The sequence below is a fragment of the Solanum dulcamara genome, chromosome 6, assembly GCF_947179165.1.
Source record: "Solanum dulcamara chromosome 6, daSolDulc1.2, whole genome shotgun sequence".
Classification (NCBI taxonomy): Eukaryota; Viridiplantae; Streptophyta; class Magnoliopsida; order Solanales; family Solanaceae; genus Solanum; species Solanum dulcamara.
The window spans coordinates 49,477,841-49,492,380 of record NC_077242.1 but is presented as its reverse complement, the minus strand read 5'-3'; the positions used below and the strand labels follow the sequence as shown (position 1 = coordinate 49,492,380).

At 35.9% G+C, this 14,540-nt stretch overlaps 1 protein-coding gene across 1 annotated transcript in view; it reads left to right on the top strand.

Moving 5' to 3' along the window:
* The first annotated feature begins 357 nt into the window (after positions 1–357).
* The window catches only part of LOC129891140 (uncharacterized), a 36,063-nt gene continuing 21,880 nt past the window's right edge, over positions 358–14,540 (top strand). The window contains exons 1-5 of the mRNA XM_055966402.1: positions 358–469; positions 2,705–4,744; positions 4,830–4,884; positions 5,173–5,321; positions 13,317–13,403. Coding sequence (XP_055822377.1) covers positions 401–469; positions 2,705–4,744; positions 4,830–4,884; positions 5,173–5,321; positions 13,317–13,403 — 2,400 coding nt within the window. The 5' untranslated portion in view covers positions 358–400. The remainder of the gene's footprint in view (positions 470–2,704; positions 4,745–4,829; positions 4,885–5,172; positions 5,322–13,316; positions 13,404–14,540) is intronic.

The following is a 14,540-nucleotide window of genomic DNA, read 5'->3' as shown; positions in this document are numbered from 1 at the left end:
CACTAAATTAGTTCTTAAATAAACTATAAATATTATTGCATAATTCTATCAATTCATGGGTTAAACTCGACTGACACAATGGGCCTAGCTTATATTCATGACTCTGATTTTGAGGGACATTTTAATGTAAGACTCGAGAGGTTATATAATGATATTTATATGTTAATGTTGTAAATGCCAGTCTCAATAACTTTATCAAAATTACTATTATTTAATTAAATTACAAAACACATAGCAAAAAAGTATTTCAAAATTATTTTCCAATAACTTAGAAAAATTATACTCTCACATACCAAAAAAGCAAAAGAAGACCTGTATAATACAAGGAAGAGTTTATATTAAAAAGCGGCGCGCCGAAGAGAGAAACAGAAAAGAGAGTGTTTACAAGGTTGCAGCAGCCATGGGAGCTCTGGCTCCAGTTTCTCATTGGATTCCTGAAGATGACCTTTTGCTTAAAAACGCCATTGAGGTACTTATCCATTGTGTCTGCAACTCCATGAATTTATATGCATATGTCTCTTTCTTGCGCTCCTTTAATTTTAACACTTTTGCTGTTTATTCTTCTTGTGTTTTTTCTCCCTCCTTTTGAACGGACCGAATATTTGGATATAGAGGATTCATACCCATTAGTTTGTAATTGAAGTGTAATAGAATTAGCGTGTTCTAATGTTTTTCGCTTTTGTGTCCATGAATTTATGCCTTCTATATATATATATTATTTTTAATTTTTTTTAATTTTTTTCTGGAATGTAACGGTAACGTGTCCAGTAGAAATCAATTGATACAAATAATTCGTGTTGTCCATCCCATCTGTTTTAGGATTGAGGCTTGTTGTAGTACTTGTTTTAGAATTTATTTCTCTGTTTCTGCGGTTTATTCTTGAAAAGTTGTTCTGGGGTTTGCTTACTCACCGGCCCTTATGTTTTTCTGTTCATGCCTCTTTATAGTTTTACAAGGAAAATAAAGGTGCTTTACAAGCACCCAACGAGTGAGTTGAGAACCATGAGTTTTCATATTTAAATCCATGGAGATAAAAACACTAGCTGATTTCTTCACATCTATTCTAGCCTTGGTGAACAGAGTTGTCAGATACTTGTTGCTGGTGGGAGGCTGCAGGTATTATGTAGGATTAGTCCAGGTGCAGGCAAGTTAACCCAGATACCATGATTATTAAAAAAATAATGGTGCTTTACAATATAATATTAAGTGGTATATTGTAGAACTTAGATTTTGGATCTTCAAAGAGAGCTCATTTTTTCTATTTGTTTTGCTTCTCTTGGTAATTTTATTTTTGTGATTTTGCTTGCAGTTCCAAAAATCTGGAACTTTTTGTTCTCCTTGAAGTACTTGTACTTTATGATTCTCGTGTTTTCTTAGGGATCAAGAGTGAGATAGTGACTTTTGTGCTCGATAATGCCTGAAAAATTTATGCATTTTGGGTCTAAATAAAGTAAATTACAGTAATCAATAGAACTGATGCTTGGCATGGTCCTTTACTTTGTAATAAATACTATAGGATATAAAATAACCAATGCATGCTTATAGGACCGTTTGACACAGTGATAAGCTTTTTTTGCCCCTTTAGCAAGTCAAACATTTCATTTCTAAACACCAAGTCAGTGTCAAAAGTATGTAAAAGTTGTTAATATTACTCAGCCGAGTCATCCATAGTCCATCTATCAAGTTTGTTAGCTGTTTATACAGTATGCTCTCACCGTTTCAAAAGCAATTAAAGATCCTTCTTATCCATTGTTAAACTGATAGGAAAATGTTACTTTTCTGGGTGGTACTGCAATGCTAGATATGTTGCCTTCCGAGGGGACATCCCCCTCCTTCTGGTATACAGGCCCTTGTAAAATGCCATGACCTTGATGAATAAGATCCTTACTTATCAAGACCAAAAAAGGAAAAGAAAAAAAAGAAGAAGATATACTGCTTGCTTATTATTTTAGCTTAATGAATTATTGAAAACTGCCCAAAAAGCAAGATAAACTGTTGCTCCACTTACAGTTAAATCCGATGTACTTTGGTAATTGTTGACCTGTGGATCTTGCTCAATCAAGGACAGTATAAGGGAAGAACTGAGTTTCCAGGGAACTATCTATGGAGGTACTTATATTAGAGGAATGAAGTAATTGAGTTGGAAAATAGACACATACTATGTTAGTGGACAAGGAAGAAAGGATTTCCAATCTCAAGTGGAATGAATCATCTGGTGGACAGGCCGCTGATTGCTTCTCAATTTGTATAAACTAAGAGATAAAAAAGATGGTTTTATTTAAATTGTATTAGGAAGCCCATTGTAGAAGGGATTAGAAAGATAAAAGGAGCTTGCATCCTTGTTTCGTTTATTTATAATTGTGTAATATAACGAAAGCATACTTGGAGTTTCCTGACATGTCAGCTCAAAAAATCCTTTTCAAAGATTACCTTTGGTAAATGATGGAAGTGGAACTGAGAATCAACGAGATATAAGCTTAATTAAAATAAGCACCCAATTTCTTAGTTATAAATGCGTCGCCAATTTTTCTTTTCTTATTTTTTCTGTATCAATATTGTGTTTCCTTGAAACGCATAATAAGTTTAAGTTGGTGGATTTACTTCCATCCGAGGACTATAAGATATAAAAAAAAGAGAGAGCTATCTGTGCTATTTTATTTTAATTCACCCTGGCATCATAATATCATTTTCCATTCTTCTCCAGGCCGGTGCTTCTTTGGAATCACTTGCAAAAGGTGCAGTTCAATTTTCCCAAAGATTTACCGTTCAAGAATTGCAAGATCGATGGTATGCTCTCCTTTATGATACGGTTGTTTCTGCTGAAGCATCAGCACTCATGATTGAGTTGGACCGCTGTGCATCAACACCTAAATGTAATAGGTTTGAGAATGCAAAGGAAAGTAAAAACTCTGTTGTGTTAAAGAGAAAAACTGAGAGCATCCGTTCAAGTTACTATGCTATGCGTAAGAGGATCCGTAATAACCCATTTGACTCTATGGATATGAACTTTCTTGATGGAGTTTGTGACAATGACGAGCCTCAGTCTATGGATTGTGTATTTGTGGATTCAATGAGAGATACCTTTGGTAATCAACAATCAAATTTCGACGTAATACGAAATTGCATTTCTGAACATGGGCGTGATAATTCCGGTTGGACTAATGATAGTGTAACTGCTTCTCCTGGTTTTCCAATTGAACTTCTCAATCACAAGGGAGATGTTCCACTTAGCAGCTTTAATGTTACTGATAACTTTCCTGATGCTGTTGAAGAAAGTGTTGCCCTTGCTGAGAGACAAAGCACTATTGGGGAATTGGGTGAATTGCCAGTTTGTGGATTATTTGAAGCTGAGGATTTAGAATCTAATTTGCCTATGAGAGATCAATGTGATGACAATGTGAGAAACTCTAATGGATTTGAAAGTCAGGTCTTGAAATCACCAGTTGCAGACTGTGACTTGACATTTCACGATCTTGGTTATTCACCTACTCCACCTGATATGCCAGATTGGAGTACAATTGGCGATATTTCTGTTCCAGCTCTTCCTGATTTTGAGGAAGAGCAGAATATACAGAATACATTTGTAGTTCCTATTGATGGCAATTCGAATAAAATGGATGAATCAGAATACGGCGTTGTAAGTTCAAACTCCAACCTGAGAGACCATATGTCATGTGATGAACTGAGAAATTCCGTACCTAGTACTGATGACTACTTAGCTGGGTTTTCAGTATCCTTGTTGGACTTTACAGAAGAGGAAGAACTGCTAATTAATGACCGTGATGGAAATGAAACAATTGATAAGTCTTATTTTGATGGCTTGCATTCACTTCTCTTGGATTGTCCTGATGGTGTGGGTGACATGCCTGACAAAGGTGTATCAGAGGCTTCAAATGCTCCAGATGAAGGGCCTACTATTCTTGATGGTTGTCCCAAAGAATCCGGTGACAACTGTGTGTACAATTATAGTGATAAGTCTCTCGGTTCCAGTTCAGACTTTCAAATGCTATCCTCCGCATTAACTGTCAATCCAGCTTTTCCTGAAATGCGTGGTGGAGTTATCTGTTGCACATTAAGCACTGAGGACCCAGATGTTCCTAGCAACGATGATGTTTTTCTTCCTGTTCTAATGCCGTCAACATCATTTCCGTCAATGACACATTGGAAATATGATGAGACTTATCGTCCATTATCCTCGTCTGCCAAAGATTTATCAAATAATCAGAAGGGCAATGATGGACGAGCTGTCTTGAAGAAAAAGGAACAAAATTGGCATTCAGAATACAGTAATTCTTATCAGATGAATGAATCACCATCACAAACAGAAATGTTCAATCATGATCACAAAGTAAAGCATGAGTTGCCCAATGAGAATAACCAACATGTGGTGCGGAGGAATCTGCAGACTTCTGATTGTCCAAGGCCAGTCATTTCAGGAAACTTAAGTGCAGTAAATGCCTGTCAAGGAGATTTTAAAGAAAATACCGCAAAGGATGGACAGGGTAAAAATCTCAGTCAGATTTATGCTGCTGATGCGTCCAAGTGCTTGGAGAAAAATGCAATTTGCACAAAGGAACATGACATTACCACCATCCTTCAAAAGAATGTACCTATAATTGCTGAAACTGTTCTCATGAAAACAAAAATCCCTGAAGCAAGTGCAAACAATACTTCATCAGATTCCGAAGATTTTCTTTATGAGAGCGATGAGGACATACCCTACTTTTCTGATGTTGAAGCTGTGGTGAGATCTTATTTTCTGGTATATGAACTTGTACCCCATCATAGGTATTTGTTGACCTTAACCGGTTCCTTTCATCATCCTACAGATCCTTGATATGGATTTGAGCCCTAATGGACAAGATATATATTCCAGTAAGAGAGGTGAGTCCCAGATACATTATATTTATTGTATGATTTATATTTTTACTTTAATGAATTTCGATGAACAACTGATCTAGTCTTTAATTATTTTGTTTCTACTGCACCACTTAGTGTATTATGTTTGTAGTTACCTTTCTACTCTTTCAGTTCCCCCACTCTTTCTTTGGCAGCATTTTTTGCTCTTTTTGGTTGTTTCCTTGGGAATAATTTTCAAACCTCTGTTGGTGCATTATTACTGTATGTCATCCATTTTCTTTTCTTTGGTCTGTCTCTTTATTTTATTTTCAGTCAAAGAGTATCAGCGTGAAGATTTTATTAGAACGATCATCAGGCTAGAGCAGGCTGATCATGCTTGTAAACAGAGAAAGATTGCTGCGCTGGGAGCTTTTGCTGTTTTAATTGGCTACCACTCAACGCATTTTATTAGAAAACCTGAGGTATGATAGACTTAACTCATTCTAACTCAATTATAGAATACCTTATTAGACTATTAGTAAATGCTTGACTATTGATCCTACTTGTCTGATCATCTAATGTTTACTATCAAATATATGTTCAGTGGATGTGTTTTAACAGGAGGGAGAGTGAGGTGAGACATTTTATGTAATACAGGGGAGGTAGAGGTCCCGAGAGGTGGGAAACAAGTTCCATGAATTTTTATAAATTGATAATATATTCAATATACAAAAAAATACTTGAAACAAATAAAAATTGTCTCAATAAACGATCCCCGAACATTACTCACTGAGTCACCATAAACAACATTAATTATACTTTTTACTATTGGCATAATTATTGTAACAATAAATGTTCCACAAACATTACTCACTGAGTCATTACAAACAACATTAATTGCTTTGTTGCTATTTCATTTTATTATTCCAAGTTCCCACATAGCATTGTCGCCATTGAAAAAAGCGAACTAATTCAGTTTTGCCTACTTCCCCATGTACTGTGTGACGTTCCACCCATTTCCCATAAGTGAGCATAAGCATTATATTCTCAGTTGTCTCTTTCTTCATCTCATCAATTTGAGATCACAATCAGAATGATCTTCTTTTTCCGATTCACAACAAACCATCAAAACTGACGTCCTCGGATGAAGTTGCAACATTGCTGTCCTTCGTTAGAGATATCGTCCTTTAACTTTTATCACTTCTTCTCGATGCAACAAAAGTAATGCATAAAGGAAAGTTTCAATATGGGAGAAAAGTAGGGTGTGTATCGGTCGATTCGGTTTGGTTTTAAGTATTATCGGTTCGGTTTATCGATTTTCGATTTTTAAATATGCTAAACCGATAACCAAACCAATAAGATATTTGTTATCGGTTTTCGGTTTATTGATTTTTGGTCTTTAACGGTTCGGTCTTCGGTTTAACCAATAAGAAAATGCTTTCAAAATAAATATACAACTTCTCCAACAATTTTTGAAAATCTTGAACATTACTGAAAAAGGAAAAAGAGTTTCTTAAGGAAAAAATTCAAATGCTCATCAGATTTAATCCCAATTGGGATGAAATAATCTCCTAATTGTTTATCAGCGAAGTCAAATTTTTTGAGAAAGTGGGTATGGAGAGGAGAAATCAGAAAAGGGAGAAGAAGAGAAGTAAAAAAAGAGAGAAATCAAACTCACAACTCCACAACTCACAACCCTTGTCGTCGTAGTTGCAACTTGCAAACTATAGCCACCGTTCTTAGTTCTTTAGGTTTCGAGTTTTGACTTTGTGAACCTAAAGCGGCAAAGCCTAAAGGATAAATACATTGTGAATCATGAAGTAGTGTGAAGTATGAATTGTGTAGGGCAATGATAGTATGATATAATGATTATATATTTATATTAATATTTTTTGTTTGATATTTGTGTATGAGTAAATAATAAAATAGTAAATTATAAGTCTTAATGGGTTATCAGCTTACCCAATAACCCAATATTAAAAACCAATACCAAATCGATAACCCAATAATTCTTTTTATAAAATCATTAAATAACCGTTAACCCAATAACCCAATAGCAATAAACTAATAACACTTTTTTCGATTCGGTTTATTGGTCGGTTCGATTTTTGCACACCCCTAGAGAAAAGATGTTTGGTTTTATGAAAAAATGAATGGGGTTTAGTGCAAAATCTAATCAAAGCTTTTGGGTATGCCCTTTGCCGATGAGGTTCAAGCATGCACGCTGCATACTCATGAGATTGGAGCGCACACCTTTACATGGCATGCATTCACCACAATTGCCTCAATTTCTACCGTGGCTAGACCTGCCATTTCTTTTACTGTGAGTGTCATAAGTCAGTTTATGGATTCTCCCTATGATAGTCATTAGGATACAGTTATTCGCATACTGCGATATATAATGTCAGCTCCAGGCAAAAAAACTACTCTTCGAGGATTGAATGTCTTGAGCAGATTGTTGGATATACATATGCTGATTGGAAGGATCATATTTTGATAAACGTTCTACATCTGAATATTGTGTTTTAGTAGGAGGTAATTTGGTGTTATGGAAGAGTAAGAAACAAAATGTGGTTTATTGATGTAGTGCAGAAGTAGAATATTGATTAATGGTTGCAACAACTTGTGAGCTAAGTTTGGATCAACCACTTGCTCAGAGAAATGAAATTTGGAGAAATTAATTTGATAGAACTTATGTATGATAATCAAGCAGTATTGCGTCACATTGGGATTGACCATCACTTTATTAGAGAAAAGATACTTTCAGAAGATACTGTTACAAATTTTTGAAATCAAATGATCAGTGTGCAGATATTTTAACTAAGTTCTCACTAGCCCTCGTATTAGTTACATATGCAACAAGCTCGGTACACATAACTTATATGCACCAGCTTGAGGGGAGTGTTAGAATATTAATGTATAGTGTCCCACATGGATAATGATTAATATGTGTTATGTAGAATATAACTATAAATAGCGCTCCATGTAATAATGTATACACACATCTTAATGATATTTCTAGTGTTTTTATTTCTCACAAAAACACTATCGAGCATGATGAATCTTCATGCATTAAAATGTTGTTCTATATTAAAGAATTTAGTTAGGATCTTGAAAGTGAATTCTATTCCATGACTGTGATATTTTACCACGGTATATGGAATATATGGAAAAAGTGGAATATGTCTACTGATCGTCATATGGGTCTCGGTTTGACATCCCGTTGTTTCGATTTGACATCTAGGAGAGTGCAATGCGTGCGCGCGCCCACCCACCCACCCACACATATATATGGAGAAACAGATGGATGGGGATAATTCAGAAAGAAGCTCAGGGGAGCAGTGGGGGGATATTAGTTCTATGGGACAAAAAAGTTTGGAACGGGGAGTTGGTGTCGAATGGAAATCAATATATAACCGGAAGATTTTCAGGAGTAAATGAGTGGTGCTATGGCAGAATTTTCATCCTATATTGAAGAACTGTAGCTGGTGGATCCTTCTTTTTTGGAGGATCTTTAACGTGGAGAAGAGGGGAGGACATAGCTGTGCATCTAGGATTGATAGAATTTTGTATTCTGTGTGTGTGTGTGGGGGGATTTTACCCGCGTCAAACAAAGCTGCCTTCCCAAAATAGCATCAGACCACAATCCTACTGTTTTGTCCTGTGGGGATGAAGAGTGGAGGAAATCCTATTTTAAATTTGAGATATGGTGGTTTGAAGTGGAGGGTTTCAAAGATAGGGTGAAAGAGGGGTGTGAATCCTTCCATGGGAATGGCAGGCCAGGCATATTTTGGCTGAGAAACTAAAAATGCTTAAAGTAAAGCTTAAGGAGTGGAGTAAAGTCAATAGGGGCAACTGGAAACAAAGGAAAGAGGACATTCTTAATCAGATTTGAAGTTGGGAAATAATCCAAGAACAGAGACGACTCACAGATGATGAGTTGATCCAAAAGACTCACCTAACAATGGAATTTGAAGAGGTAGCTAAGAAAGAAGAGATAGTCTGAAACAGAGATCAAGGATCCAATGGCTAAAACATGGGGACAAAAACACAATTTTTCCATAGAATTGCAACTTCTCACAAGAGGTTCAATTCCTTGGAACAGTTGGAGGTGGATGGAGCTACCATCAAGGACCCTGATACTATTAAGGAGGCAATGCAGAAATTTTATGAAGGCCTTATAAGGAGACTGAGCAGTGGATGCCTGGTTTGAGACTTCATGATGTATCTAGGATTACTGAAGAAGAACTGATATGGCTTCAGAGGCCTTTTGAAGAAGAAGAAATATTGGGATGCCTCAACCAGTATGCTATGGAGAAGGCACCTGGTCCAGATGGTTTCCCTATGGTATTCTTTCAGACATTCTGGGGTATTCTGAAGGAAGACATCATTAATACCATTCAGGTTTTGCATTCCAATCAAACTTTTGAGAAGAGTTTTAATGCAACTTTCATTGCCTTGATTCCTAAGAAACCAGGAGCCTCAGAGTTGAAAGATTTCCGACCAATTAGCTTGGTAGGAGGAGTGTACAAAATTATTGCTAGACTGCTGGCAGAAAGGGTGAAAAAGGTTGTAAGTAAATTGGTCAACAAGCACCAAATGGCTTTTATAAAAGGGAGGCAAATCATGGATGCAACACTCATAGCCAGTGAATGCATTGATTCAAGAATGAAAGGATGAAAACCTGGTATAATGTGTAAGTTGGATATACAGAAAGCGTATGATCATGTTAATTGGACATTCCTTTTGAATAATCTCAACCAGATGGGATTTGGTAGAAAATGGGTGAAGTGGATTGAATTTTGTATCAAAACAGTCAGGTTCTCTGTTCTATTGAATTGAGAACCTGTGGGCTTTTTTACATCGGAAAGAGGGCTGAGACAGGGTGATCCACTTTCTCCTTTTCTTTTCATTCTGGCAATGGAAGGTTTTGATAGCATGATGAGGATTGCATCACTAAACAGGTGGATCAGAGGATTCCAAGTTGGAGGAAGAGTGGGGGAGAAGAAGGAAATTTGTCATTTGCTATATGCGGATGACACTCATTTTGTGTGAGCCAGTAGCTGAACAAATTAGCTACATTAGAGTGATTCTGGTTCTGTTTGAAGCTGTATCAGGGTTGAGAGTAAATTGTGGAAAAAGTAGTCTGTTTCCTATTAATGAGGTCCAACAGAATCAAAATTTGGCAAATATTTTGGGATGTAGAGTTGATCAAATGCCTACCACTTACTTTGGCATGCCTCTGGGTAGCAATCACAAGGCACTTAATTAGATGGAATTTGTATTATCCCGACAGCTACAGACAGGGTCTTGTGGAAACTCAGCAAGCATGGGGCTTTTTCAGTCAAAAGTGCATATAAGAGTGGTCTACATGAGATAACTGGGGGAACACAATATCCTTGGAGGTACTTCTGGAAGAGTGTCATGCCCACCAAAGTGAAATGTTTTACTTGATTAGTGATTAAGAGAGCTTGTCTTACTCAAGAAGTCTTACAAAAGAAAGGTAGACAACTAGTTCCCAGGTGTTTTCTTTGCAACATAACAGGGGAAACCAATAAGCATCTGATTTTACATTGCAAGTTCACCACTCAGTTATGGAACCTTTTCCTCAACATTACAAGCACTAGCTGGATAATGCCAGAGCACACATAAGTTCTTTTGAGTTGCTGGATTAGGAAGGGAGGAAGTAAAAGTCAAAAGAGATGGTGGTGATTAATACCATCGTGTATATGGTGGTCAATATGGAAGGAAAGAAATGGGAGATGCTATAGAGATAGGTCCAATTCCATACATAAAGTAAAATGGAATTATATTGAATCTTTACTTTTTTGGTGTAAACAACTTTGTATAGAAGATGTAGATCAAATTGTAGATTTGATAGGAAGGTTGTAATTGCTCTCTTTTAGAGGTGGCTAGCATATCCTTAATGCTGATGAATACAATTTACCAATTTCAAAATAATAATAAAATATATATATATATATATATATATATATATATATATATATATATATATATATATATATATATATATGCAGGACATGGGACTCCCATAATTTGTTTATAAGATGAAATAAGGATATTCTTATCGACCCCATTGGCTCTAGTTCTAGTTTAGCGGAAAGGTGAAAAATACTAAATCTTTCTTCTTGGGTCGTGTACTAGGGCAAGGCAAATCCCAAGCCCTTCAGTAGCTAGATTAATTTTCCCTCCTTTCCCTTATCTCTCAATCGAAAGCTGAGCTACCAAACCATTTAACGAAGCCCCATTTGTCAAACGAAGAGAGTCAAGACAAGCTCAAGTTATACATGATAAACGAAGGTCTGCTGGTGGGTCGGAGAAGAACCACCAGAAGAAAGGCTGGGGCCTTAATTAAGTACTAAAGTTGCTGAAGCGTCTGCCTTCGTGGAATTCCCACGAAGCAATCATAATATATTATATGTATGTATGTATGTATGTATGTATGTATGTATGTATTTATGTGTATATGTATAAATGTACATGTGTATACAAGTACATATCCCGGAGAAAGATGTAAACTGGGTTCGAGTGATGCTTACTCCTATCCATATTGGAATACAATGGTATAGGGATCCATGAGTTATTTATTTGGATACACTTGAAGATGGCAGGATATTGACTATGGAAAAAATTTAAATCTCTTTTTAGGTTGTAGACTAGAATAGATAATTTGTCTGGATAATTCTCATTTTGTGAATCCTAGTAGTGTTGTCAAAAGTCTCGCTTAAGCTTTGAATTCGCTGGCTAGGCACTTCCCAGCTAGATGCACGCCTCGACAAAAAAATAAGCACCACCTTTTACTTAAATCAGGTCAATTTATGAGACTCGCGAGCTCTATCATGAAAAGGATGAGGTTAAGTAATAAATGTAACTGTCACATTTGATATGTATTCAAATAAAAGTGCTTCAAGCTTAAGCTCAATGCAAGACGGAGGACCAAACCAAATTCCACTACAAGGTTCTCAAATTTAAAGAATTATATAGAAGATGTTCACTCTGGAAAGTCATAGGAAGAGGAGTTTTGGGCTATAGTTCTAGAGATACCCATGAAGCCACCAAGCTATTTAGAAGAAGGGAGTTGCTATGGATGTTATAGTGTTTAGGAATAGGAATCAGGATAGAGTATAAGAAAGTTTGTCACTTTACTTACAAGGAAAATAAAAAATCTAGTCACTGAACTAAATTAGAAACTTAAACTGCATCTATTGTAGTTGAATCGTAATTTTGAGAGTCTCCAAACTTGATTGATATACTCTTGTTATGCACACTTAATTTTAGTTCTTTTCAATTCTCTATTCATAATTGTTATTTGTGTTTTATATGAATAAATAAATAGCTAAATTTATCTAGATATGCATGTAGATTGTTCACTTCTTTTGATGTTTTTCTTGTGTTCCGTTTTTTAAAGATGTTTGACCTTAAGGCCTTTTTAGGATTAACGGCTAGATATGCTTTTCCTCCCAAGTCCCTATCCTGACCCCTCATCCCCCCAAAATTACAAACAAAAAAATGAGAGAAAGAAGAGGTAGGGGGAAATCAGTGTTATCAAAGGCACGCTTAAAGCGTGCTTAAGCCCTGAAGCGAGGCTCAAAATGTGTTGAGCGCTTTGCGTATCTTCATCAAGGTCCTGAGTCATACTTTTCTTGGCCAATGAGTCTCTTATGAAGAGATGACACTAAACAATTGATATTTCACTTTATCGTAAAATTTTTCAATTTATTTGTTCATATATTTGTCATACGTGCTTATGATTTTTAGTCTTGGACTAAACATATATATATATATATATATATATATATATATATATATATATATATATATATTTATTTATTTATAATTTTTTCTCCCTTTGCGCCTTTTTTCATTGAAGCCCGCGCTTTACTTGCGCTTTGCGCTTAAAGCCCCAATAGGCCTTGGAGCTTTTTTGCTTTTGATAACACTGGGGGAAATACAGATACCTGACTGAAATGGTGAAGGTATGGTGGGGAATTATCCTAATCATAAAAAACTTCAGAGAGCTACATTGTGCGTGGCTTCTGAATGATTTTCCTAAAGGCAGGTATGTTCATTTTGCCAAGTAGACTTCATCTTCTCTGCTTGATAATCACTCCTAGCTCTTTTTCACTTGGAGCATAGTTAAATAGGGTTGTCACATCTTGTCTTTGGACTATATGGAAACCAAACCAAGGAGAGGAAATACTGAGCTATATTTGCTGTTGCAAGATGTCCATACTCAAAATATGATCTACCCTTAATGTTGCAATTGTTACTGCTAGGTCAAAAGTTGAAGGGGAAAGCTAGAGATACTGAATTAGTGACTCATTTATGATGTTGCCAAAAGTGTTAAATCTGCTGTTACTGTCTAGCGTCCAATTAAAGTTCCAGTTTCTTTTCTGTTGTGTTCCTTTTAGATTCAAAGGTTTTACAGAAATTCAAACTTGGATTTATGGGTACAGGTGCTGCTGGGAAGAGAGTCTGAAGATGTTAAAGTTGACATCGACTTGGGAAGAGAAGGTCGTGATAATAAAATTTCTAGGAGACAGGTACATTCTTCTTGGACTCCAGCTGTATTAATCAATGGTCCCTTTTAGTTATTCAATTGGTCCCATATTTTTGAGTTAGTTTCATTTGTTTTTTTCTAGCAGATAATGAAATAGTTGATCGAACAATTGACCATGATTGTGATTATGTGATTAATTTTTATGTTTTTGAAACATTTGCTCCATATTTGTTGGTTTGGTCATTATCTTCTATTATGAAACCTTTTCTTCAACTCTTGTATGTGTAAATAAAATGTCTCAATGCTGATTGCAGTATAGTTTTTCTGCTCATTTATCCCTACTAGTCACTTCGTGCGTGCTTCAGTATTGTTAGACTGAAATTAAAATTTAAGTATATGAAAAGTCCGTGTTCTTCAATAGCCTAAGGTCTTCTTATAAATAATGCCAAAAATACAATATGACCACCCCGGAATTTGGATCCAATCGTTTTAACCACTATTAAGAAAAAAGGAACTTGAATAAGGTCCATCATGTAACTACAAAGTAACGGAAACTATCCTCTTCTAAACAGGCGATTGCATGATTGTACTGCTCTTACATGGCTTCATCTTTAGATTCTACAGTAAATGATCACTGATTACCAAAAAACATTTTATGTGACTCTTAGAAATCAATTAAGCATAAGTGATTTAATCTTTTTAATAAATAGAAGTGACTTAATTACCATGGTTCTTCCTCGGATGAGAAACCGAATTACCACCACCACAACAATATACCTAGTGAAATACCATAAGTTGGGGTCTGGGGAGGATGGTGTGTACCCAACCTTACCTGTACCTTGTGAAGGTAGAGATAGTGTTTGTGATAGATCCTTGTCTCAAGTAATGCATATCCAAGTAAAGCATATTCAAGAAAATAAATTGCGTTTGCAAAATGTGGTCCGACAAATTTTTCGGATGTATAAACATGTATTACATCGTTTTCAATTTCATTGGCGAAGACTATTATAACTAATGAAGAGCACAAGAAAGCTCTACATGAAGAACCCATGTTTTCCCTTCTTGAATTTGGACTCGTGATAAAGCCAAAGCATTCTTTTAAGAGCGGTAAGCGTGTAGGTCTAATCTAAATTGGGAGTCTCCTAGTAGAAACTAAATGGAATAATTCAATGCAAAATCC